Source organism: Aulonocara sp. 'chitande type north' Nkhata Bay, linkage group LG5, assembly GCF_057382095.1.
Source record: "Aulonocara sp. 'chitande type north' Nkhata Bay isolate Kocher_YH1m ecotype deep benthic linkage group LG5, A_spYH_male_GT1.1, whole genome shotgun sequence".
In the NCBI taxonomy this organism is placed as follows: Eukaryota; Metazoa; Chordata; class Actinopteri; order Cichliformes; family Cichlidae; genus Aulonocara; species Aulonocara sp. 'chitande type north' Nkhata Bay.
In genome coordinates, this window is record NC_141348.1 from 6,677,690 (window position 1) to 6,704,891 (window position 27,202).

Genomic DNA, 27,202 nt, shown 5'->3' on the forward strand with positions numbered 1-27,202 from the left:
GAGTAGAAACCCTGAAGACCAACCACTATTGACGTAGCCTGACATATTTTCGTACCTTGTCTGTGGAGTCAGCGCGTACAAGTCGTCATTCAAACAAAGGTAAGTCAGCTTGAGTACTGCGTGTGAAATGCATTTCATTTCCCTGCAAACATTCAGATTAGTGCAGCATAAATTCATTCATGAGGGGAAATTACAGTGAGAACATGTGGAGGCTGTTAGGTGGATAACATAGTGAGTCCAGTGCATTGATGTGACATTGTCCTGAAGGATTTAGTTATTCTTTATGGTTTAAGAAATTGCACTAATTTATTCATATTTATTATAAATAATCCTAATTATACATCTTGCTTCCATGTTTGTATCCTGTGTCACTAAAAATAAATTTTATTTTAATTTTATACATTGATTAATGACCTGCAGAATCTCCTTATCATGTTAAGTGATTCATAATTGTCACTTTATGCTTTCTCCATCTTGAAAGTGATTACATCCTTGCATTACATACTTTAGGTTCATTTTCTGCAGGCAGGTTTCTGACAGAACAGGCAGATTTAGAATATAACATGCAGCGTTCATAAAGAAATGAAAAATTACATGTATGTGCTAACTTTCTAAACACTTTGTTACATTTATGATAAAGTAGATTAAAGACATTTATGTCGGCCTTGGCCCATTAGTTCTTGTCTTTAAATGAACTTTGTCTGTGTGTGTTTCAGGTCCTGCACTCTCAAAGACTGAACGAACCAGCATTGCAGCCACGGGTCACTGTGAGCATCACAGGGAAGGTTGAAGCAGCCCACTGCACCTGTATGGCCGGAGTCGCAGAGACCTGCACCCACGTCACTGCTCTTCTGTTTAATGTAGAAGCAACAGTGTTGATCCGTGGCACAAGGACTGTTACAGATGAACCTGCATACTGGGTTTTGCTGGGTAATATGACCAAGATACAGCCAGAGGTTGGCCATAAGATAGACTTCTCCTCTTCAGCTGCCCAAAAAAAGGCTCTCAATCAAAACATAAACAGACCATCTGTAGTGACAGGTAAAAGGAGCCGTCCTCAAAACAGAAAAATCCCACCTGCTACTGTGGAGGAGTTGTCACTGCTATTGGATACTTTGCTGGAACACAGTAAAGCTGTGGGTTGTGGGAATGACCCATAATGATTTATCTAGGGGTCTAGATTTATGCCTGTTGTGCTCTGCCATGTAAATAATTTGCATTTACTGAATATGTACTGACTGAGTCCCACTGTTCAAAAGTTGAATAAAGAAACAAACTACTTTTTGCCTCTTTTTTTTTTTTTTAAATTAAAACCACTTTATAGAACATCACATCAGTTACAATGTAGAATCCATTACATTTATAGTTTACAAATGACAAAATGTTTAAACAAAATCATGAGTGTTTACATGATATCACCCACTACTAACATTACTTTATTTACTGTATCTTTTGAAAAAATCCAGCAATTTTAACAGCACAAGACTTAAGAATATTTAACAGGAGCAGGTTTCATTTTTCCCTGGTTTTATTATCACACTGTTCACCAAACGCAGCAAACCTTCACCATCTTATCCAGGAGGGTCACCTCTTCACCCTCACATGGAAGAAGTAATCTGATGTTTGAAGCAGGTCCCTTGTGTAGCGCTGGAACTCAGTCACGATGTGTTTCATCCATTTCATAGGCTGGTTTGCTGCAATAATGCCAAATAATTAGCAACTCTATAAATAGAAGGTAGTTCTGCAAAATCACTCAGTAGGATGTTTGTTCTAATTTGCTATGAGCTCAGAGCGCATAGAAAATAAAACTAATAGGCTATAAAGAGTGATATGAACATATTTAGAACTTACCGGAATGAAAATGTCTGGAGCACCAACAGATATCTGGAGATGGAAGAGAACTGCACGTCAGCTCGTCTCACAGCTGCTATCCAGGCTAGACGCCTTCGTTTGGTAACATCCGATACACGAGCTGCCTCATGTTGCTTCCAGGTTGGGAAAGAATGAAAAGACAAACCCTTTTCAAGCTTATTCTCTTGCCGGTCGTGTGATCGAACATTGCAGCCGACCACACGGCAAATACGAACCATGGCTGTTGTGTGTGCCTTCGCTCCCTTTTCACTTGCGCTAGACCCCCAAAATGGCGGATCGGGGCAAAATCCTTTCCACGCCCACCCCCGTGACATCAAGTTCCAAAGCCCTATATCTGGGACTCTCCACCATTTTGTGGAGGTAAGCATCAACGACACAGAGCTCTCAGTTCTCACTCCTTCTTTATTCGTCTCCAACATCAACTGCGCATATCGCGCCACAAAACACAGGAACACACTTCCTATACACTGGGTGTGAGTGGAGCCCTCTAGTGGTCCACCACACATGCCCCCCCCCGAACACCCAGCAGAACTAGTCCAGGCCCCGGGCTTAAGCAAACGGCCAGAACGGCTGAACTGGGGGGGGGGGGGTTGGAACTGACAGAGGGCAACCCAGCCCGGGAGCGAGGCTGGCACTGGCGGTCAGAAAAAGCTGCAGACGACTCGGACTCCGTTGATTTTGGGTCGCTCCTGGGGGAAAAAACAGAATCCATCAGCCCGGTGGCAGGTGGGCGGCCGCGGGCGAGGGACCTGGGCCGGGACCACCTGATCCTCTTGCATAACATGTGCAGGCTTAAGTCTGTCAACAGAGACAACTTCCTGCCGACCGCCAAAGTCCAAAATAAAATGTTTGTTGCCTGGTTTAAGAACCCTGTATGGCCCGTCATATGGTGGACGCAACGGAGTCCTATGGGCATCGTGCCTGACGAAAACGAAACGAGCAGAGTCCAATGAACTCGGAACAAAAGTGTCAGGCAGTGGTGCACAGGACCAGGAACAGGAAATGAGTCTCTTGGGGGGGCGAAAAGGCAACAGAGAGGTATCGAGGGCTCTCAGGTAAGAATTACCCGGGGACCCGGAGAGGCTGGCCGAGGACCAGTTCAGCCGGGGAAACCCCGAGGTCTTCTTTAACCGTGCTACGCAATCCCAGCAAAACCCACGGAAGACAGTCGACCCAGTCGCCACTTGTTAAGGAAGCACGGAGTGACCAGTGACCAGTGAAACCGTTCGCACATCCCATTAGCTTGCGGGTGGTATGCTATGGTGCGGTGGACCTTGACTCCCAGGCCGTCAGCCATAGCAGACCAAAGCTCGGAAACAAACTGGGGGCCACTGTCCGAGGTAATGTCAGCAGGGGGGCCGAAACGTGAAACCCTCGTTGACAAAAATGCCCTGGCCACCGTCGCCGTTGTCGTGGATGCCAGGGGTACCGCCTCCGGCCACCTGGTTGTGCGGTCCACCACAGTCAAAAGGTGCGTGAAACCCTGTGACTGCGGCAAGGGACCAACCAGGTCCACATGAACGTGATCGAAACGCCTACCCGGGACACGGAAGGGTTCGAGGGGTGCCTGTGTGTGCCGGTGGATTTTCGAGCGTTGGCATGGGATACAAACCGCCGCCCATCCTTTCACCGTCTTGCGAAGGCCCGGCCAAACAAACCTGGGCTGACCAGCTTGACCGAGGCCCGGACGCCGGGATGACATGACGACGCCACGAAAGGGGAACCACCGGGCGGGGGCGGCCGGTGGAAACGTCGCAAAGAAGGTGCGGACCGCCGTCCCACACCGGAGTGTCCTCCAGCACGAGGCCCGTTTTTGTTGACTGAAGGGCAAGGACGTCCGGGTCAGCACGTTGCTCGGCGGCCATGGCAGCGTAGTTGATGCCGACATACACCGGAGAAACCAACACACGTGAGAGACAGTCAGCGACGTGATTGGACTTACCAGCCACATGCTGAATGTCTGTGGTAAACTCAGAAATGGCCGCCAACTGGCGCTGCTGGCGTGCGCTCCATGGGTCAGAGACCTTGGACATCGCAAACGTCAAAGGTTTGTGGTCAACTTATGCAATAAAGTTGCGACCCTCAAGGAAAAAACGAAAATGTTGTGTCGCGAGGTGCAGGGCCAGCAACTCCCTGTCAAAAACACTGTACTTGCGTTCAGCATCCCGGAGCGTACGACTGTAAAAGGCGAGCGGTTGCTAGAGACCAGAAACCCGCCGTTCCAACACCCCACCCACTGCCACGTCAGAGGCGTCGGTGGTCAACGCGATCTCCGCCGACGGAAGCGGGTGGGCCCGCAGGGCGGCGTCAGCCAGCGCAGACTTGGCTGCGGAAAACGCACGGACGCGTTCCTTCAGCCAGTCAACCGGCTGTTTTACCTTTTAAGGTAGCATAGAGTGGCTGTAGCAGGTGGGCAGCTCTGGGGAGAAAGCGGTTGTAAAAATTTATCATCCCCAAGAACTCCTGCAACGCTTTAACCAACGTGGGACGCGGGAAAGCCGAAACGGCCTGGACTCTGTCGGGCAACGGAACCACACCTTCAGCGGAAATGCGGTGCCCGAGGAAATCCAGAACAGGCAACCCAAACTGGCACTTGGAAGGGTTGATGATCAGGACGTGCGCTGCCAAACGCTGGAAAACCTGGCGCAGATGGGACTCGTGCTGGCTCGCTGAGCAGCTGGCCACCAATATATCGTCCAGATAAACAAAAACGAACGGCAGCCCATGCAAAACGGAGTCCATCAGCCGCTGAAAGGTCTGGGCGGCACCTTTCAGGCCAAACGGCATGCGCAAAAACTCGAACAAGCCAAAGGGGGTAATGACAGCGGTTTTAGGAACGTCTTCGGCGCGCACGGGAACCTGGTGATACCCCCGCACCAAGTCAATTTTAGAAAAAATCGACGTTCCGGCGAGATTGGCAGAAAAATCCTGAATGTGGGGGATGGGGTAACGGTCATTCTCCGTGGCATTATTTAAACGGCGGAAATCTCCGCATGGCCGCCACCGACCGTCCGATTTGGGCACCATGTGAAGCGGAGAGGCCCATGCACTGTTCAAACGCTGTACAAGGCGCTCCATGGCTGCAAACTCTTCCCGAGCGACGGACAGTTTCGCGGGGTCGAGGCGGCGTGCGCGCGCGAACACCAGGGGCCCGACCGTGGGAATATAATGCTCAACCCCATGCTTCGTTACCGTGCTAGAGAAATTAGGGACAGACAGCGATGGAAACTCTAAAAGCAAACGCTGAAAAGCATCCCCGGAGGTCACTACATTAGCCCGAATCAGGGGCTCGGCGGCCCGAGTAAAACAGGGTAGCGAAGAAAATGAGAGAGCATCGATTAAACGTCTGTTAGCAACATCGACAAGTAGTCCATGAGCACACAGGAAATCAGCACCCAAAATAGGTACAGAGCTAGCGGAAACAACAAAGTTCCACTGGAAATCCCGGCCATGAAAACAAACAGTCACCAACCTTTCCCCAAACGTTTTGATGGGAGAGCCATTAGCTGCAATGAGCTGCGTCCCACAGTTCGCTGCTAGTCCGTCGGCAGCGGTAGGGGGAAGGAGGCTCTTCTGGGAGCCGGAGTCCACGAGAAAACGTCTCCCGGAGAGCGAGTCCTCTATGAAGAGCAGTCTTTCTGTATTGCCAGCGGTCGCGGCTGCTACGGCGCGCTGGCGGGTCCGTTTCCCTGGGCCGTGAAAGTGCAAGGCGGCAGGCAGCGACGCGCTCTGTCGCCAAAACACTGATGGTAGAAACAGATGCTCTTTCCACGGTGCCGGCGTGTAGCAATCCCTGCTGTCAGCAAGGGGGCGGATGCTCCGGGGGAGGCAGGTGGAGGCGTGGAAGGTGCCGCTGGCGTGTCCGTAGCCAGGGCGTGAACGTCGAAAGTGCGGCTAGCCAGGAGAATGCGATCCGCTTCTTCAGCCAGGGAGCGATAATCCTTCGCAGGCAGAAGCGGAGAGTTTGCGAGGACAGCTCTCACGGCGGCCGGTAGTTGGCGGAGGAAGAGGTGCACGAAGAGGAAACCACCGTGATCCGGCCCGAGCAACGATAGCATGTTCTCCATGAGCTCGAGCGCGGTACCGCCACCCAAGCCTGACAGGTTGAGGAGCTTTTCGGCTCGTTCGTCGTCGGAGAGGGCATAGCGCCGAAGAAGCAGCTCTTTGAAGGCGGCGTATTTCCCTTGGGTGGGTGGGTCCCGGAGGAGCGCCATCGCGCGACGGGTGGCCAGCGGGTCGAGCGAGGCCACCACATGGTGATACTTCGTGTCGTCAGCCGAGATGCCGCGAAGGGCGAACTGAGCCTCCACGTGTACCAACCATGACGGGGGGCCAAAAGTCCGGCAGTTTCAGCGCCACAGCGAACGTAGCTGCAACAGGAGGCGGAGGTCCGGCGGCCGCTGATGCATCCATAGCCGAGTCTGCGTTATCTACGGCCCGTTGCATGCTTAAGTCAGGGGTCACCAATGTGGAGGTAAGCATCAACGACACAGAGCTCTCAGTTCTCACTCCTTTATTCGTCTCCAACATCAACTGCGCATATCGCGCCACAAAACACAGGAACACACTTTCTATACACTGGGTGTGAGTGAAGCCCTCTAGTGGTCCACCACAATTTGACCTTAGAACTGAAGAAGCTTCTCGGATGAGAGGTGAAACGTCTTCAAGTAACTTAAAGAAGTCCAGACGCTTTTCTTTGCAAGCTCCTTTGACTTCTTCTGGAAATGTTAATAAACGGCTGTGCTCCCTGGCTAGCTCACGGGAAGCAAGACCAAACGATACCTCCGTCTCCTCCTTGTCTGAGCTCGCCACATTGGTGTCAGAAGTGGGATAGCTCACCCTCGCCGTAATGGAGAGAGACATTCAGAGGCCGGTGCTCACCTCGCAACCTAACCAGCAGGTGCCCCCCCCCCCAAACTACCCCCAAATCAGAGCCGCAGACTGCGACGAGGAGGGGGAGGTCACTGAGATGTCCCAGCTGCAACCCTCAGTGCCCCGGAGGCGTCCTCGTCGACTGACCGACCGCAGCTACCGGTGCGATGAGCCTGGCCACGTGGCGCATGACTGCCCAGCACCAGCTCCAAAGACCAGAACTACGCAGCCTCAGGGAAATGAGGAGGGAGCGGTGTAGCGAGGGGACCACCGCTCCAGCTTCCTGCCCCCCTCCAAGGACGATGCACAGTGGTGGGCCGAGTCGGGCACCTCAAGGGACTCTACCTGAGCTGCTGTGTTGAGGGCCAGCCATGCCAGGCCCTGGTGGACACGGGGTCTACCATTTCCCTGATACGACCTGGCATGCTCCCTGAAACATCCGGGCCACTGGTGAAGGGTTGGTTGCCCACAGACACCCAGCTGATGACAGTGAAGGGGGAGAAAACTGTTATGCGGGGGAAGAAACCGTTGCGGATCCGAGTGAAGGATCTAGAGCTGGTGCACGACTTCTGGCTCGCCGACATTCAAGACCAGTGCATCATTGGCCTGGATCTGCTGAGCCGCTGGGGGGCCTGTGTCGACACCGCGAAGCTGGCTATCACTCTTGGCGCAGAGATTTTTCCTCTCCAGCGTGGCCAAAAGTAGGGAGCGGGGACCAGACGAGACAGGCGTCGAGCAGCTGCCGCTCAGCAGATTTCGAGTCGAGTGCCGCTACTGCCTGCGACAGGAGGAGCGGGCCCGGGAGGTGCTGGGGGTGGCTACTGCTCAGGCCACAGCCGGTGGAGGGGGGTGGCTCCCATTGACAAAGCAGCAGCTGAAGCGGGAGCAGCAGCAACATTGGTTCAGGTGGGGGCCTGGCTAGAGGCGGCGCAACGCCCCGCCTGGACGGGGGTGTTGGGAAAGGAGCCCGAGGTGAAGGCCTACTACTCCCAGCACAACAATCTGGAGACCCACGACGGCCTCCTGTACCGGAGATGGCGAGCCCCCGGTCAGGGCAGAGATCTCCTGCAGCTGTTGGTGCCTCGGTCGCTGCGGTCGCAGGTGCTTGAGCTGGTCCACGGCTCGGTGGAGGCAGGACACTATGGGAACGCCAAAACTCTCCACCGCCTCAGGGGACGGTTCTACTGGCCTGGCTGTCGACGGGATGTGGAACTTCATGTGCACTGCTGTGACACCTGCACAGCACAGAAGGGCCCAACTCAATGCTCCACTGCCCCCCTTCAGCAGTACCTGGTGGGGGCCCCAATGGAAAGAGTGGGAGTGGACGTCCAAGGGCCTTTCCCATCACAGAGTCAGGGAACCGGTATGTGTTGGTGGCTATGGACTATTTCACGAAGTGGCCAGAGGCCTACGCGGTGCCGGACCAGAGCGCAACGACGACGGCCGAGAAGCTGGTGGAGGAGATGTTCACCCGTTTTGGGGTCCCGGCTGAGCTCCACAGTGACCAGGGGCGTAACTTCGAATCGAAGGTCTTCGGGGAGATCTGCCGGCGACTGGGGGTGGAGAAGACGAGAACCACACCGCTCCACCCACAAAGCGAAGAGTTGGTTGAGCGCTTCAACCACACGCTGGCCACCCAGCTCGCCATTCTCACCAGCTGCCACCAGCGGGATTGGGACCGACATGTGCCCCTGGTCCTTTGGTCGTATCGGACTGCGGTGCAGGAGTCCAGCCAGTGCACACCTGCCGCTCTGATGTTTGGACGGGAGCTCCGGATGCCTGTGGACCTGGTGTTCGGGTCCCCCCCCCCCCGAGCCGGAGAGTGATGGTGGGCCAGAGATGGACTACTACAGGAGGCTGAGGGAACGCTGCAGGTGGTTCGTGACTACACCCGCCAGGCCCAGGCCAGCGCCGGAGTACGACAGAAAAGAGCCTATGACACCAAGTGCCAAGGGGGGGTTTTCATGCCTGGCGACAAGGTTTGGGTGTACTGCCCGGTTCGCCAGAGAGGAGTGTCCCCCAAACTCTGCAGTCACTGGCAAGGGCCGGCGGAGGTCGTGGAGCAGCTAACAGACGTGGTGTACCGTATCCGCATGCCGGGCCCGGGACGCATCGTGGTGTTGCATCGGGACAGGCTCTCACCGTACCGACCGCTCGCTCCGGCAGACGCCGGGGCAGGGGATGATGGTGGCACCCCATGTTCTGACCCGAGTGACTTTTCCCCCGGCGGCCGTGACCAGCCGGTGCGCCAAAAGAAGGCACCTGGACATTTGCAGGACTTTGTGTGGGGTAATGGGGTCCTCGGGTACGACTGACCCCTTAGGTGGGGGCTATGTAGCGGGTCAGGGCTGTTTGGGGTTCTGTTTGTACAGTTCTGTTTGTTTATGTTGCCATAGTGACGGGTGACGCCCTCTCGCTGCGACGGTGTGTCCATCCGGGGTCAGAGGGCGCCCTGTGTGTTGTTGTTGAGTTCCCTCCCCAGACGCCTTAACGCCCACTCACATCCTGGGCCATCTGACCTCAGGAATTCGCATGATAAGGTGGGGCCAGGTTTCACAACGAGCTCATCCGAAACTATGGCTGATTGGGACCCACACCCAGTTTCACACCCTGGCTTAGGCGATTAGAGGATCATCAGGGGGTCCTTTTGTCCCTCTGTGGGGGGATACTCCCACTAGGGTTAAATCTGGGACTCCTGACCACTTGACCTTAGAACTGAAGAAGCTTCTCGGATGAGAGGTGAAACGTCTTCAAGCAACTTAAAGAAGTCCAGACGCTTTTCTTTGCAAGCTCCTTAGACTTCTGTGTGTACAGTTATCGCAAAATCTAAAATTATGGCTTTAGATGCCTTATGTAAGACTTATGACCTCGATAAACAAGACTTCTTCCAATACTTGCAATTTTGTGACTATATTGGCAAAAGAATAAACAGCTGTGTCCTTGGAGACTTCTCGATTGTTATCATCTTCATTGACGCTTATGACTCCGAGAGTAACAAAGCACTGATAAGTAAAGTGTACAAATGTATGATTAAGCTTAAAAGGACTCAACAATTTACATAAAACAGAAATGGGAAAGAGAAATGGACATTGAGATTACAGAAGATGGGTGGACAAGTATTTGGGTAACGCAGTTCACAACAACTAATTCCAACATGTGGCGGGAATTTTGTCATCTCTTGGCTCTTGACGGAGGCGGTCGCACTTTCTCCTGCTCCCTCTCCCTGCCGGATACTCGATGGCCGGTTGTATCGTGTGTCTGGCAACACTATCGATGGAAGACATTGAATAACATCTACCAATTCGGAACCATGGCCTATTGGAGCTGGCTCAGACCCGGCTTATCGAGGAACAAAAGCAGCTACAGCTGTTAAAAAACCCACAAGGCTGGCCAACATGATAGATGACGGGCAGGACTGTGTGTACTCAGACTGTGTTTTTTTGAATGCAATATGGATAAGATCTTGGAGAAGAACAACGGGAATTGAGAGACCTGGTGACTAGTGACGGACATTAGACCTACTGTAAAATTGGATGCAGTTTGTTTGCACTAACCAAAACCACTACCATCTTCATCTCATGTGGCCCCCCTGGCACCAGCTGGATGCTCAAGGCAAAAGCTGATGGGAATAACAATTCTCCCTTAGATAATAAGACTGTTGTGACTCTCTCCCTCCTCATTCAAGGTCACCCGCGTCGACCGAAGATTGTTGACTTTTGCCTAACCGGGTGAAGGGACACTTTCTCTCGGCTGAACATGGAACACACACACGCACACCTACACATGTACACTGACACAGACCTACACCCACCCCCCACCCCCTCCAAACACCTTTGAAGCTTATGTCTTCTATGTTGTGAGTTATGATTCATGTGCTATTTACTGAGGTTTTTTTCTGTTCTCAAACTGAGCTCCCTGTTGGAGTTCTTTTTTCTCCTTGTCTTTCCTCATGTAGTGCATTTTCCATTGATATACCTCTCTGACCTGTCTTCCCCATGTGATGTTGTGTAATGTATGTATGGTCGGAAGGGTAAGATGGAGTTGGCAAAAGGTCGGCAGCCTTAATCCAATTTCCTTCGGGGTCAACCTTCGGGATCAATAAAGTTTAATTGAATTGAATTGAATTATATGTTTTTTCATAGGACCTAAACAAAAGTCTAAATTCAGTGCTACACCTGTGCTGTGCTTGAGAAACTGTGGGGAGGTGTCAGAGTTCCTGGGTCTTTGACCCAGTGCTTTCAGTTTTGTCAGGTTTAGTTTATGTTGCCACATCAATGTTCTCACTTCCTGCTTTTCCTGTGTCAGCTCGTCTCTTGTGTCGTTAGTCAGATTATGTTCAGCTGTGTACTCACCGGTCTCTCATTATCATCCTTATCAGTCTGTGTATTTAAGTCCTCTGTTTCCACTTGTTCACTGTTGTGTCATTGATGTTATGTTGTCGTTTCTGCCTGCGTTCAGTTCAGCCAGCCATCCAGTCTTTCAGCCAGTCAGTCCTTTCGTTCCTGCCCTGTTCATCCACTCTTTGTAATAAACAATCTTCCGTTCTTCATTATCCACGAGTCCTGCGTTTGGGTCACTTCCTCGCCTCCACACAACACAAATCCTGACAGGAAGTCACGGCGAAGAAAATGGCTGGGATTTATCAACTGTGGTAGCATTCTTTAATGCATAGAACTTCCAGCAGCAGCAGCAGTCATTTTGCCATATCATTTTTTGATTGGTCGACATGGTGCCTTTTTCCACCAACATGAACGGGCTGTTTTTTTTTGTATTTTTATTTTTTGCTCATAAGCAGAGAGTGCTCGCCGCGCTGTCCTTAGACAGTAAACGTGACAAAACTATTGAAGAAAAAACACGTATATATTGTTTATCATGACTCTGGTTTTACGTGGACTATCAACACAATTTAAAAACTGGTATATATCACCTTGTTGCTTTGTCATCTTAAAGTGGTCATGTGATTGGCTTACCAAGACTACTTTATTCTTCCTCAGCCAAACAGCAGCACTCATGCGATTGGTTTGCCCCCTGAGCTCCAGGTGTTGTGCCAAAAAGTGATCATCTACCAGACAGTGATTGCTGCCCGCAGGAGCGTGCACAGCTGCTTAAAGCTGTAGCGCCCAGATTACTTACATAGACAGCTACTTCCATTCAACTGATATAAGGTGCGGTAGACTAAAGACAGCTTCAACCGTCTGTTTGTTGAAAAATAGTAACGCGACCGCACCGCATTTTCTTTCTTTCTTTCTTTCTTCCTTTCTTTCTTTCTAACGGTAACAGCGTTGTAACGATAGGAATAGCAATTAGTTAGATTACTCGTTACTAAAAAAATTAACGACGTTAGTAACGCTGTTACTTGTAACGCCGTTATTCCCATCACTGGATTCCACCCTCAAAGATATCATCGATTTGATGAAAGCTAATCTGCTGCTTTTTTCTGACTATCCTCGGCAAACATTGGTGATGACATCGTTGTGGAAGTTGATAAGGCAATAAAACAACACACCTATAGAGTGAATCCTACCAACCAACTGGTTTTAATGTAACAGTAAGTTGAATATCTAGTTAAACATGGGTTAGCTGTGCCCAGTAGCAGTGCATGGAGTTCGCCCTGTATTTTGGTGCCCAAACCAGATAACATCCCACGTTTCTGTACTGATTACAGAAAGGTTAATGCTACATACGTTACTAAGCTAGACCTCTCCGGAAAATTATAAAGGTATGATTAGATGATGTTCGTCAACTGTGAAAACCTGTTTTTGTCATCTGCCATAATAAACTACACACTCTTTGTTAAAGTCCACATTTGGGTCATCTCAAAAGAAAACCACACAGTCTGCCACTGCTGTTTGTCCTTGTGTTCCTGCTCCCAGGATAGCTAAGGCCCAGCCATTCCCTGCAACTGTATCAGTTTCTCGGGTGAGGATGGCTAGGACGGCTTTGTCAACAAAGATATGTTTATTTACTTCACTGACCCCATTCTCAGATGGCCAAATCCCTACACTCTGAACATCTCTGTGGGACTGAAATGCGTTCTGTGGAGGAAACAAAGAAGTCCTTTAAAAATGTTGGTATATTTGGCTGATCCCAAATGCTCCTATGCCGTTCTGCTCCTCTCATCACCCAACTAAGTGACTCACTACTCGTATGAAATAAGAAGACCATATGGCTGCGAATCTGATGATACATTTACAAAAACATCAACATAGGTTTGACCTAGGCTGCAAACCAAGTCAAGGAAACAGTCCTCTTGCCTACCAAAAATCCCAATGTACAGACATTGAAGTATAATGACCTTACCAATGGTGGAGTGGAAATGAGTCCAGCCTCTTCCCAGGAGACTAGTTCCAGAAACAAGACTGTGTATTGATGTGGTCCTACCTTTATTTGCATGGTACCTCTCAACCTCACATAAAAGTTCTGGCTTCTTCCTTTACTAACATTAATGTTAATTATTGTCTGTGTGATTTTAAAAATACTATACCATACAGTAAAATGTCCCAGAGACATTCTGGGACTATTTAGTTTAACGTTGTAAAATGTTTTCATTCATTTATTTTGTGCACTGCACCATTTTTGCATACATTGTGTTTTCTGTTCAAATAGTTCTGCTTTTTCAGTCTTATCGACCACTACTGCCATGTACTTTTTCAATAGTAATATTCCAAATAGAACGAAGTATTTTATTCTATTTGCATAGTACTTTTTATATTGTATATAGTATTTTATTCTAGTTTGTATAGTTATTCTATTCTACTGTTTTTTCCCCTTTTTTTCTTAATTTTTACTGCTCTTAACTTGTACTTTCTGCCATGACCAAAAGATTTCCCACATGTGGGATTAGGTTTATCTTGTCTTATGGCTCCAGTCTATAAATATAATAAATCAATACATTTTTCACATATGCATGGGAGCAATGAGCAGAATTGAAGAAGCGCTCAAACATGCAAGCACATGCGTTGCTTGAGTCTCATTGGTGCAGGCAAGCAGCAGGTTCAGCTGGCTGGGCTTAGATTCTTGCAACACTTAGTCACATGGGCTGATGATTATCTCACACAAATAGGCACACAGAGCAGGGATCTGTGTATTCTGTGATTGCACAAGCCCTTCCCCCTCCCTTTAGAGCTCTCGCCCTGTCGCTCCCTCCGTCTCTCTGCTTCCCTGCCCTTTTCTGTTGTCTCTATTTTTCTCTGTAGTGCACGCCTACACGTAAAGGCACACACTCAGCCAAAGCAAAATTGTCGGTGCGCAGCTACATTTGCGATTTAAGAGGTAGGAAAACACTGATTATTTTTCAAACTACTTCAATTTTCATGTGTTTTATTCTTTAGTCAGTGCTGGTACGCCCCTTCTACAGTACGCCTGTTTATCTCCACTGGATACCTTTGGGTATGTGTGAGGAAGAATGTCTGTGCCTTTGTCACTGCATATCACAGGCTTGTTCAGACCATTATGGACCTATATTGTGGGAAACTTTCAATGTGGAAGCTGAGGGGATTGCTGGGTGTCCTAGAAGAGCAGTTCTTATTCCAGTCATGTTTGGGCTAGACATTCCTGCTTCCTTTTATTGTTTCTTAATCCTGCCAATTTTTACTAACCCAAGCTGTAATTGCTATTTCTCTCACATATTTGTAGCACTACTCAAGTGTAATATTCTGGATATTTTTTTTACATTTTTAATTTTTTTATTCACAGATGACAAAGAGGATACAGTGTTAGGGAGTCTGCCCCTGCTCAGTTTCCAGATTGGAGGAGTAGAGCTTTCAGAAAACATCACCTGCAAATTTGCCTTTAAGGTCAGTAACTGAACATTACAAAAGGTTCATATATAATTGCTTGTTATGGAAGAAATACATTGTGTATTGAACAGCATAGATCTATTAAATGACTTTGGAATGTGCAATTGTTGCAATAAATGCATTGGTTCTTATATAATGCTTTTCCATCTTAGCAGTCAAAGCATTCGCTTCACTCTCCCATTCATACATCAGTATGTATTTTCTATGTAAGTGCTTATAGCTAGCTTTCACACTCCAACAGATCCATCCAAGAGCAACTTAGTTAGTAGGTTAGTATTCTGGTAATCGCCAATCTTCTGATTAGCAGATGACCTGCTCTACCTCCTGAGCTAAAGCCACTTCTGTAGTCTTTAGTCTGTAGCTTAGTGGAAAGCAAATATGACTTGGTTCTTCGTATTAGTGTACTTTGCCTTAACTTATACAACTGATTAATGAAGGTCTTTAGAAAGGTTCTCTTTAGCACAAGATGATTTTTATAATGAAATAGGCAGCTGTTATAATATCCCATATAGTGGGATGGTTGTTACCTGTTCTCCTGAGTGATAACAGTTCCTCACAGAACAGCTGTTTTAACCCCTGAGCTCCCTTGTGCAACAAAACGTCTCATTGAAAAAATTAGGATTTGCTAATGTTGGAACTTTGTTGTTGTTTTTTTGCCTTGGTGTAGTGAAGGATGTTGATTTGGTACTGGCTAATAAAAGTTTAATAGCCTTGGGCTGAGGCAACGTTTACATCATAGTGAAAGATTTATGTTTTATTTTCATTTAAAGAAAAGACCTGGGATTAGAACAATGGATTATTATTAAAATATATTCAGTTATTTTAAATGGTAAATGGACTGATTCTTATATAGCGCTTTTCTACTCTCCCGGAGTACTCAAAACGCTCTATACAACATGCCTCATTCACTTCTAAACACAAGTGCAAACTAATCTACATTCACATTTATTCACACTCCAATGAATGCATCGGAGGGCAACTTGGGGTTAGTATCTTGCCCAAGGATATTTGACATGTAGACTGGGGAAGCCAAGGATCGAACCACTGACCTTCTAATCAGTAGCTGATGTGCTCTACCACTTGAGCCACCACACCCCATTTTAGTCTTTAGTACATTATATTTGCCTTTTATTTTCAGCTTTTACTGCAATCACTGTTTTCTTTTTCACTTTTCAGTAGATCTAGGCTTTTCTGTCACTCTCTCTTCACTAGTGCAAACTCTGGCTCAAAGTCCAGTTTATGTACCCAGTGTGTACACACACACAAACAAAAGCCCAAGTAGGTTGTTTACTGAGTGGAGACAGACTGCTTTTTTCCCCCCTAAAGAACATGAACTGAAAAACCCTTTTTTTATTCAGTGTTGTTACAGTACTTAGTACTCTTGTCTCTTTTCCTCATAACTAAGGTATTTGGTTTTGGGTGTACAGAGACCATACAGTTACATAATAGCAGGTCCATCAGTGAGTGGTGTACTCGACCAGCTAAGTCAAACTGTGTTTTTTATGTCTTGTTAATCCTGTTGCAAAGTGTTAAAACGTTAAAACGAACACAGATAATTGCAACTCTTGTTTTCACATTTACAGAAGCATGCGGGAGGTCATTGCTGACCATTTTCAGTGTAGCAAGATTTTTTTCCTTGCTAATAACAAAAATAGATTGGTGAATATGTAATAAAATCTTTCTGTTAAGTTCAGAAAAGCGGTCATTTTGAAACCATGAACATGCACACCAAAATTTCAGGTCCTTCAGTTCATCTATCCATCCATCCATCTTCATCCGCTTTATCCGAGGCCGGGTCGCGGGGGCAGCAGCCTAAGTTCATTGTGTAGTTTTTATGATATAGCTGCATCTGGCTGGGTATGTGTTTATGTATGAGACAGATAATCAAGGCATTTCAGTTTTTTATCAGCATGGTTCAAATATCAGCTCAACTAGCAAGCTATTGAAACCGGTTTTATCAGCAGATTTACCACCTTCCTGTACAGTGGTGTGGGTTAACCTAGGGTACATTTAAGGGTTTCAGTAAAGTTGACAAATGTGCAACTAAAAGTTATGTTTCACCTTAGTGTTCAAGCCAAACCAAAATTATTATATTTTAATAGAAATATTTAATCAAATGTCAAAGCACTTTATACAACTTGCCTCATTCAGCCAAGCACTTCTTTCTACTGAAGTGCTTTCTTTCTAATATTCATACATCAGAGGGTAACTTGGTATTAGTATTTTGTCCATGGATATTTGACATGCAGACTGGAGCAGCCATGGATCAAAACCACCAGCCTTTCAATTAGGAAAGGATCTGCGCTACTATCTGAGTTACAGCCACCTGAGAAGAACTCAAGGTTCTATATCATGTCAATTTCTCCTTTATGGCAAATAAGGCTGGCTTGTCAGATTTATTCACAATATCAGCTATTGTGCTAGATTTATCTGAAAGTCTTATGCTGTGGGACTGCATATGACTGACACTTTCTTTTTACTATTCTTAAAGTTAAAATAAGGATGCAGAAATAGGATTGGGTTTTAAAAAACGATTTTCCCAAGTCAAATTAATTTTATCTTAAATAAAGCAATATCGAGTCATTAAATCTCAAATCGATTTTTTTAAATGTAAATGGACTTTGCCAGAAATGCCAGAATCTCAGGTTAAAGCTCACAAAACTATTTTAATGACCACTAAACAGCTAAAACAGTAAATGAGAGCAGTTACACGGATTCAGCACAAAGATGTAAACACAGAGCATTGTTCACCTGATGGCACATACGCAGGCATGCCATCTGAGCTGAAAGCCAACATCTAACAGATTCTAAAGATGCAGGTTTCATCCCCAAAGTTCACTGAATCAGCAGCAAAAGAAGATCCAAATTATGCTTCACGTTTGATAAAAATTGTCATGAATTCCCTCCACCACAATAAAAATCACACTTCCTGCACAGCTCTCTCTCTCTCTCTCTCTCTCTCTCTCTCTCTCTCTCTCTCTTTCTCTCTCAGTGTACTCTGCGCATCTGCATGCATCTATCCATCCACCCATTTTCTTACATCTATCTGAGTCACAGGGGCAGTTGTCACAGCAAGGATACCCAGATCTCTCTCTTGCCACCTCCTCCACCTTATCTGGGGAAACATGAGGTGTTCCTGGGCCAGCTGATTTGTCCAGTGTAGTGGGTCTGCCCCAAGGCCTCCTCCCAATGGCACATGCCTCAAACACCTCACCTTGTCAGATGCCCAAATCACTGAACCACTTTGGCCCCAGTCCATCTGACAATCTCATGCCTCATGAGCAAGACTCTGATATACTTAAACTCCTCCACTGGGGCAGTCACTTCTCCCTGACCTGAAGTAGAGACTCCACCCTTTTCTGGCTGAGGACCATAGCTTCCGACTTGGATGTTCTCATTCTTATATCTGCTGTTTCACACTCAGCTAAGAACCACTCCAGTGTGAGCTAAAGGCCACTGCCTGATAAGACCAACAGAACCATGCAGAATAATCTGAAAAAATAAGAGATGCAATTCTATGGCCACTAAAATGGTAGCCTTTTGCCACCTGGCTATGAGTAGAAATTCTATCCATAAAAACACAGAGCAAAATTGGTCACAAAGGGAAGAAAAGAATTCAACTTTATTGTCATTGCACATGCACAGGTACAGGGCAACGAAATGCAGTTTGCATCCATCCAGAAGTGCTTTAGCCCAGGCAGAGTCCAACCCACACTGGGAATGAGTCTGATTTTCTAGTTCAAAGGTGGGGCCCAGTAACCCTACTCCAGAATACACTTGCTTTTTTCTCTCACAAAGGGGTTGACTGAATTACTCTTTGTCTAGCCACTCTTCCAGGACCAGTTTGCTTTGGGAGACCCTGTCAGGGTGCAACTGTGATGAATGTACAGTAAATGTCCTGGTGGTGCGGGACCCAAATGCAGGACTTAAACAAAACAGGATAAACTCAAAGAAGCAGCTATATTGCTGTGAAAAAATCCAAATGAAACATAGAAGTGAAATAAAAACTAAATCTGAAAAATAGAACTTAGACTAGGAACAAACTCAGAAATAACCTGGAGGACAGGAAACATACACAGGAACATGGGATGATGTGTCAACAGGCAAATGAAAACAAGACTAAATATACAGAGGATAACAAGGGAATGAGAAACAGGAGGGAAACACAGCTGGAGCTAATCTGTCATAACAAGACAGAGAGGAAGCAAAAATGAGTAAACTAAAAATAGGGCAAGGGACTATCAAAGTAAAATAGGAAACATGAGTCACACACTGAGACACAGGACTTGATACTAGGACCAGGGAAGAATAAGATCAGATAAACCTTTATTAGTCCCACACGTGGGAAATTTTTTTGGTCACAGCAGAAATGTTAAGAGCAGTAAAAATTAAGAAAAAAAGAAAAAAACCGAGTAGAATAAGATAAGATAGAATAACATGCTATACAAAAAGAATAAAATACTTTGCTCTATTGGGAAAATTGCACTTGGTACTGTTGCACATTAGGGAGACAGGGTGAAAGTTATCATTGTGTTTTGGATGTGCGTGTGGGTCTGTCTGCCGCAGCCTGCCACTGAAGGAGCTGCTCAGTGCTGTCACAGTCTCCTGCATGGGGTGGGAGATGTTGTCCAACAGGGATGACAGCTTAGCCACCATTCTCCTGTCACTCAACACCTCCACTGGGTCCAGAGGGCAGAACAGAGCTGGCCCTGTGGATCAGCCTGTTCAGTCTCTTCATGTCCCCAGCAGAGATGCTGCCGCCTCAGCAGACCACACCGTAAAAGATGGCTGAGGCCACCACAGAGTCATAGAAGGTCTTCAGGAGTGGGCCCTTCACGCCAAAAGACCTGAGTCTCCACAGCAGGTACAGCCTGCTCTGCCCTGTCCTGTAGAGGGCGTCTGAATTATGAGTCAGTCCAGTTTATTGTTCAGATGAACACCAAGGTACCTGTAGCTGTCCACAGTCTCAATGTCCATACCTTGGATGTTCAGTGGTTGCAGTGGAGAATGCTTGTGCCTGCGGAAGTCTACCATCAACTCCTTGGTTTTACTGGCGTTGATCTGGAGGTAGTTCAGCTGGCACCAGTCCACAAAGTCTTGTGTCAGTTCTCTGTACTCCTTGTCATCCCCTATCAGTGATGAGGCCAACTATTGCAGAGTCATCAGAGAACTTCTGCAGGAAGCACTGGGTGGAGTTGTGGGAGAAGTCTGCAGTGTAGATGGTGAAGAGGAACGGAGCCAGAACCGTTCCCTGTGGGGCCCCCGTACTGCAGACGACCCTGTCCGACACACAGCCCTGAGTTCTCACATACCCCCTTGAGGTCCACACCAAGAAAAAAACGCAATGGAAAATTTTTTTGTTTGCATTTCTTAATGACTTGGGTGAATAATAACCACAATCAATATTTTTTTTCAAAATAAAAAAATTTAAATTAGTTTTCAAATTATTGATCTCTACCAAATGGTTGAGATTTCACTTAATGGTAAAAGTATGAAATGAAATAATGCAAATACAAGTACAGTAGATAATACAGTTGAAAAAATCTAATAAAGGGCCAAATTATAATTAAATTACTGACAAAAACTATCCAGGGCATTTGATACAGTTTATTTCTAGTAGCATGCCAGTGAATATTGCTGTATTCATTTCATCAAAGGAAAGTATTATATCAAACAACAAAATACATATTTTTGTAATCTGCAAACGTGAAAAATGTGCAATAGCACAAAATACTCACATTCAGGCCACTTCTAAATGAATGCTACTATGCAAAATCTTTTTTTTTTTTATAAAAATAAAATAAAAACAGTGCAAATCGAGCACATCTGCTTGTGGTTTTGGTCGTTGGGGTTTTAGGGTGTAGCATTTATTCTGTGGTCTTGAAGAGCTGGATCATGGTTGTCTAACTCTAGATGCTGGCTTGTTAACTTGGTTCAGACACAGCCAGGTGGAAACCTTTTGAGAGTTGCGGTTTCTGATCCAGTAGAGCACAGTCCCTCTTGTAGACCAGGTATTCAAGTTAAGGATGTATCCGAACCGTGGAATTTGCCATCTCCTTAACTTGTTAATTATATCTTATTCTGTGACTTAACTTTCTGTTCATTTTAATCTTTTTGTACAGCGCTTTGTGACGGCCTGTCCATGAAAAGCACTTAATAAAATAAACTTTACTTACTTACTTACTATAACTTACTATAACTATAACTTGTCTTATACAGGTGTAATAGCATATCAGAAAGCTTAATTCCCCCCATATGTTAATTATATACAGGGATGAGTGATGGGCATGGGATGGTGATCTTTGCATTGGTCTCTTTGCTCTACCGTTTGACCGATGAAAAAACCATGAACCCACAGGCATTGTTTAGGAGGTTGACACATTTGGTGTCAAACCATTATATTGCAATCAGACCTTCATTAGAGCCTGTAGGTTCTGAGCTGAGGTTCTTTAATGGGTTTGCATAGTGTTTTTTGGTTTTTTTTACAACTTTGGCCCCTTAGAGATAGCTTCTGTTTGTTTTTCACTGAGGGAAACATTGAAGAATGTAGACCCCCCTTGATACAGCAGCATGTCGTGGATGATGCCAGATAAACTTGCTTGGCAGAACAATTTAAAGCCCCACTCATCTGGTTTGTTTGCAATATAGTGGTGGAGAGTGCCAGCCCTTGTGGCTTCATATGAAACCATGACCTCAAACACACTGTGGTTGAAGGTGGATGGTATCATTAGTATCATGCCACAGAACCATGCGATTTTTAGCCATATAATTGTTTATAGTCCATATAGCACTTGTTAAACATGAAATAAAATTTTTGACAACTTAGTAATATTAATTTACCAGCTACTGTAATTTGGTTAAAAGGAAATCAGTTTTGATATTTCTGATTACCACATGTTATTCTTGATTTTTACAATAATTGTTAATATTAACTCAGAAAGTTACAAAAATGACTTACTGAGGAAATTCACCATATTCTTGCTGTGCAAACACTTAATGTGATTTATCAATAGCAACGGATAAACACAATGGGTCTAGTGGTCTGAATTTATGTCAAAAAATCAATTTAAATAACATTTAGGTTATATCAGCAGTAGCACCATAAAGTGACAAATCAACCGTTTGGTTGACCACCTTTTAAAAAAATTATTAAACATTTATTTTCACTTTTTTAATGGTGTCAAGTGACATACATCTGTTTAGTAAGTCATCTAACACTATCATATATCAAAAGATTATATCATCCTACCTTAGTTTCATCAAAAACACTCAAAATATGTTGGATGGGTTTTTGTTTCTGACTTCCTGGTTGGGAGAGGTATAAGAAGAGCCAACAGTTTAACAGTTTCCATTCACAGTGCCTTCTGGTGGATTTATTTATTTATTTTTTGGCATTACAGATGTAAAACTATTGGTAGAAAAGACTCAATAAGGAAGGTCAATTTCAGTGAAAGCCTCAGTTAGATATAGGGCCTGAAAATGTGCTCTACCATATCGTTGAGCAGAACGCTAAAGGGATACTGTGGTCGGTCACTGAGGTAGTCCAGTATCCATGTTGTAAGGTGATGGTCCACTCCTGAGTTCTCCAGCTTGTCCTTCGGGACCATGGGCAGAATGCTGTTAAAAGCACTGGAGAAATCAAAGAACATGATTCTCACAGTGCTCCCAGCGGGCTCTAAGTGAGAGAGGGAACAATGTAGGTGATGAATGAAAGCATCATCCACTGCAGTGCCAGGCTGGAAAGCGAACTGAAGTGGGTCCAGTGATGAGCTCACCAGGGCCAGAAGCTGTAACAGGACCAGCTGCTTCAGGGTCTTCAAGAGGTGGAATGTCAGAGCCACTGGCCTGTAGCTGTTGAGGTCCTTGGGGCGTGAGGTCTTTGGCACTGGTACAACACAGGAGGTTTTCCAGAGCCGTGGGACTCTCCCCAGCCTCAGCCTCCGGTTGAAGAGGTGCTCCATCACCCCACACAGTTGTCTGCGCAGGACCTGAGGACCCTTGAGCTGATGCCATCTGGACCCGCTGCCTTCTTGGCTTTAATCCTCCTCAGTTCCCTCCTAACCTGGGTAGTTGAGAGAGACAGGCAGGAACCTTGTGCAGGATGTGTACTGGGTGCTGTGGTTGGGGATGGGGATGGGGAGTAGTGACCGTGGTGAGTGGAGAAGGTGTGAAGTGGCTGAGGTTTCAGAGGTGGAACAGCAGCAGTGGGGGTGGGTGAGTCTGCAGCCGGTGTTGGAGACTGCATCCTGGATGAATCAAACCTGTTAAAGAAAAGAGTCAGTTCATTTGTCCGCCTCACATCCCCCACAGGCAGAGAGTTTTGATCTTTGTGGCCCGAGATGGTTCTAAGACCTCTCCAGACTTTACTGACATTATTCTGCTGAAGCTGGTTCTCCATCTTCAACAGACTTAAGAACATAGCTGACTGGGGAAAACGAAAGAAAACACAGAAAACAGATACTGGAGATAAACGAACATGAAGACAAGCGAGACTAGATATGAAACGTAGGATACAGGGGAAGCACAGTAACAGAAACGTAGGGATTAGAATCTATCAATATAATCTGAGCAGAATAATTAAACAACTAGAAATCCAAATGATTAAAGTAGAAACCTAAACAATACCAGTAAAAGCCTAAGGAACAGAAACACTGGATCATAGACCCAGTACCATGACAGTAAAGGACTGTGTTGGACTGGTCCACAGTGGCTGTGGTGTTCATAGTCAGTGTGAGGTTATATCAAGTGTCGCTCAGATGTATTCAAATTTAAACTGAACATGCTTAGATTTATTCACAGAATTCAATACTGTTTATTCTGCCTAGTAAAAACACAGTATAAACAGTATATTGTAAGTGTAGGGAATGGAATTGAGCTAAGCTGCTTTTATCTTATTGAATTCAGTTCCACTAAGAGCAGTAAACCTTTATGTAGTTTCATGATCACAGTTGATCCATTGATCATAGGCTGTGAACAAAAGAAAATCCATTTGAACTCACAAAAGAAATTATTTTTATTTGTGATCATTTCACCATACTGTGTCACTACAACCAAACTGAAGATTTTCCCTCCCACTAAAACCACTTTATTACCCTAACATATTAAGTTTCCTGTTCAGGTGTGGGGGCAAAGTAAAAAGAAAAGTTTGTATTCCCATGGACTAATTAGGGATGGGTATCGAAACCCGGTTCTTGTTGACAACCGGTTCCCACTGTTTCAATTCCTTGGAATCGTTTGCCATTTTTGCAAAGGATTCCCTTATCGATTCCAGTCGCCCCGAATGACGTCACCACGTTGTGGCGCTTCATTTACCCGGCAGGAAACACGGCGCCTAAGCGGCTCAAACGCTCAAAAGTTTGGTTATACTTTACGAGAACGGATGACAACAGGGCAACTTGCAATACTTGCAAAGTAGATATTTCATTTAAGGGAGGAAACACTACGAATATCAAAAGCATTTGCTCACAAAACACGCGATGACCTTAAATGAATGTCGTGTTTTTAATTCCGCTCCGGACTCGTGAATCTCAACCGAGCAGCAGCGGTAACGTTTGCACGTCCTCTCGTGTTAATGCGGCAGGTAAATAATCAACTAACAGTGCATATTATGTTAGCGCGATCTGCCTTCTTACAAAACCTGCCATTACTGTGCATTTAGGTGACCATGATGAGACAGACAGAGTCCGGCTGGCTCAGATGCTGGCAGTTCTCGCTGCAGTCTACCTGGTAGCGTCTCCTTTCAGGCCAGGATAGACGAATGTCACCGAGCAGTGACTAAGTTTGTGGTCAAAGGCTTGCACCCATTTGCCACAGCAGATGCTCCCGATTTCACTTTGGTAAGTGAATGTGTTTAATTGTAGGCAGGGACATTACTGTATATTCTTGTGTAATTGCTACAGAATAATTTATGTTACACTTTGTTATTGCTACAGGAGAATATTTATTTTATTATTTTACATTTACATTTTTTTTCCTGGGGACCCTGTGACACCCCATTGAAGAGCCGTAGGCTGGATCTCTTAAGATCTCACTGTTGGGTTTGTAAGGCCATGTTACTCTTAAATTTCTATCTTGTTCAAAGAGAAGATATAAAACAAAGTTCTAAGCTAATCGACTTTAGTGTTCTCCTTTTTTAAAAATAAGAATCCATAAGAGAATCGATAAAGAATCGAATCGTTAAACAGAATCGAAAATGGAATCGGAATCATTAAAATCTTATCAATACCCATCCCTAGGACTAATACAGCATTAGGTTTATTTAGCTGTAGTTTTACTTTTACTGGAGTCTTTTTTCACGCAAGTATCTATGCTTCATCTTAAGTAAATAATTTCTGTACTTTTGGTACCCCTATCTTTAGGATTTGACAAAATAACTGTATCTAATATTCAATTCCTTTTCATGTAACATGAGTACACTTTCTGTTTCCGAATATTAGCTCTATTGCTACCCTGTCCAATATTCTCCTGCCCTTCTGATTTGTGGTGAAGTGCTACTATACTAGTATTAGTAATTGTAGTCAGAAGAGATTTGTATATTTCTTGTGAGCATTAGCTTACTTTGTCTCACTCTTGTCAATATATAAATTCCTGCGCTCTTTCATAGTACAAGGGGTGGCTGTAGAGCAGGTCATCTACTGATCAGAAGGTTGGTGGTTCAATTCCTGGCTTCTCCTAGTCTGCATGCCAAACATCCTTGGGCAAGATACTAACCCCAAATTGCTCCCCGATGCATCCGTCGGAGTATGAATGTGTGTGTGAATGTCAGTTAGAAAGCACTTAGAAAATGTGCTGGTGTGAATGGGTGAAAGCACAAGTTGTGTAAAGTGCTTTGAGTGTTCAGAAGAGTAGAAAAGCACTATATAGAAACTAGTCCATTTACCATTTATCATATTCCAGGAGCCTGCGTTTCATTTCAGCTGTGTTGTTGTGTATTGTAGACTATACTATTTTTACTGTTTATCATGCTACTGTAACAGAAAAATGTCCCTTGTTGGATCAGTAAAATATTTATTTAATGTGGATAGCATTCATTTGAATAACACTGACTACAATGAAAATTTAGCTGTAACCACAAAAAAGAAAGTTATTTTACTGCTTTTATAGGAGCTCAAACCCAACCCAAGGACGTACCAGGCTTAGAGCTGCACTGTGGTTTTAGTGTTTTTCAGAGTGTTCAGTGGTTAGGAATTTTTTTTTCTGTTTATTGAGCTTCATTTATGCAAGTAATGTACTTAGGTCAAAGGTGAAGGGCACAGAAATATTTTATAGATGCATTAACATTTTGTTATATAAAATACAAAAACAATTGCATCCATAAGTATTTGACCTGATTTTGCCTCTTATTAAAAAGTGCTGAAGTTTAATTACATTTTTTGTTTAATTCAGGTTCTTTTTTTTTCTACTTTTGAAGAGGTTTTATGTAGTGTGCTATTGTCTGCTTCATCTCTAGTTCACTGAAGCATATTATTGCCACCTTAGTATTTTCTTTATTGGCTTTGTTTTTCCTTTGTTTCTTCTCTATTTGTTCTTCCTTTCTTCCGTCTTTAATTGTTTCTCATCTTTTGTTTATTTTTCAGTCTTAAGTTTCCAGTGAGGAAACGTGAAACTGGAAACCTTACTATGTTTTTGCTCTATTGTCATTCCATTTCTTATATTATCTTTTTAGCCTTTTCTTTTTTAATTTATTTAATTTTTTTCTGCTTCCCAATCTAATGCCTTTGCCTAAATGCATTTTCATTTTGTGTTAGTTTTGGTATTAAGTATAATAGCAAATAGTATACAGTAGATTTAAAAAGTATATTTGTATAATTGTAAGTAATACGTTCATGATTTAAGAAAGGAGCAAAGAATGGAGGGATCAGTAACTTGTTCTCCTTCTTTCATTTTCTGCTCTAGAAAGAAAGAAAGGACAACAAAGAAGGGTTATACATACACGTACATGCACACACATGCTCTGCCCCAACCTCTGTTGCTAGGTTACTGCTGCGTCTTAATATTCAGCCATTTCACACAGTTGCATCACCCTCTGTGAGTGCTGGAGGTGGAGTCTCATGATGTTCCACCGTGGAAGGAAATGACTCTTGTTTATGAGTGACATCATGTCCTCTATCCACATTAGAGGACATCTTCTCTACACACATACACACACACACACACACACACACACACTGCCCCAAGTGGAGCAGTCCACATATCTCGAGTCTTGTTCCTGAGTGAGGGGAGAGTGAACGGTGAGATTAGCAGACCGAATGGGGCACCATTTGCATCTGTTGTGGTGAAGAGAGAGCTGAGCATTAAAGCAAAGCTGTCGATTTACCAGTCACACATTGTGTTTTCAGAGGCAGTATGCTTTAAAATTAGAACCGCAAATGAAAAGGAGTTATGAAAAATGTGTCCAAACTAAATCTACATCCCAGAATTTAAATCGGACTGACAGATATGAGTTTCTTGAAATATGAAGAATTACCTGTGTAGCCAAAATGGATTGATTATGTCATTATTTGAAATAACTACAGTACTAGATAAAGCAATTATTAATATTTAGTAGATATTTAAAGCATTGTGATCCATAGTGCACAGTGTGTTGAAGCTAGAGTATAGTGCAGCATTTTATAAAGAGCAGTGACTGGTGGCTTTTGTCACAGCTAATCTTTTCCTCC

The 27,202-nt window shown here is 45.1% G+C and overlaps 1 protein-coding gene across 9 annotated transcripts in view; it reads left to right on the top strand.

Annotated features, from left to right (window-relative positions):
- Positions 1 to 13,856: 13,856 nt before the first annotated feature.
- Positions 13,857 to 27,202, top strand: part of plekha6 (pleckstrin homology domain containing A6) — a 64,812-nt gene continuing 51,466 nt past the window's right edge. For 6 of the 9 annotated variants that reach the window (XM_086291126.1, XM_086291131.1, XM_086291128.1 and 3 more), the window contains exons 1-2: positions 13,857 to 14,016; positions 14,440 to 14,540. Coding sequence is in view for 1 of the 9 variants with exons in the window: in XM_086291125.1 (XP_086147251.1) it covers positions 14,136 to 14,540 (405 nt within the window). In the remaining 8 variants the exon portion in view is untranslated. Of the gene's footprint in view, positions 14,017 to 14,135; positions 14,541 to 27,202 lie in introns of those variants that run through there. The other 3 variants (XR_015129023.1, XM_086291125.1, XM_086291132.1) reach the window with 2 other exon arrangements.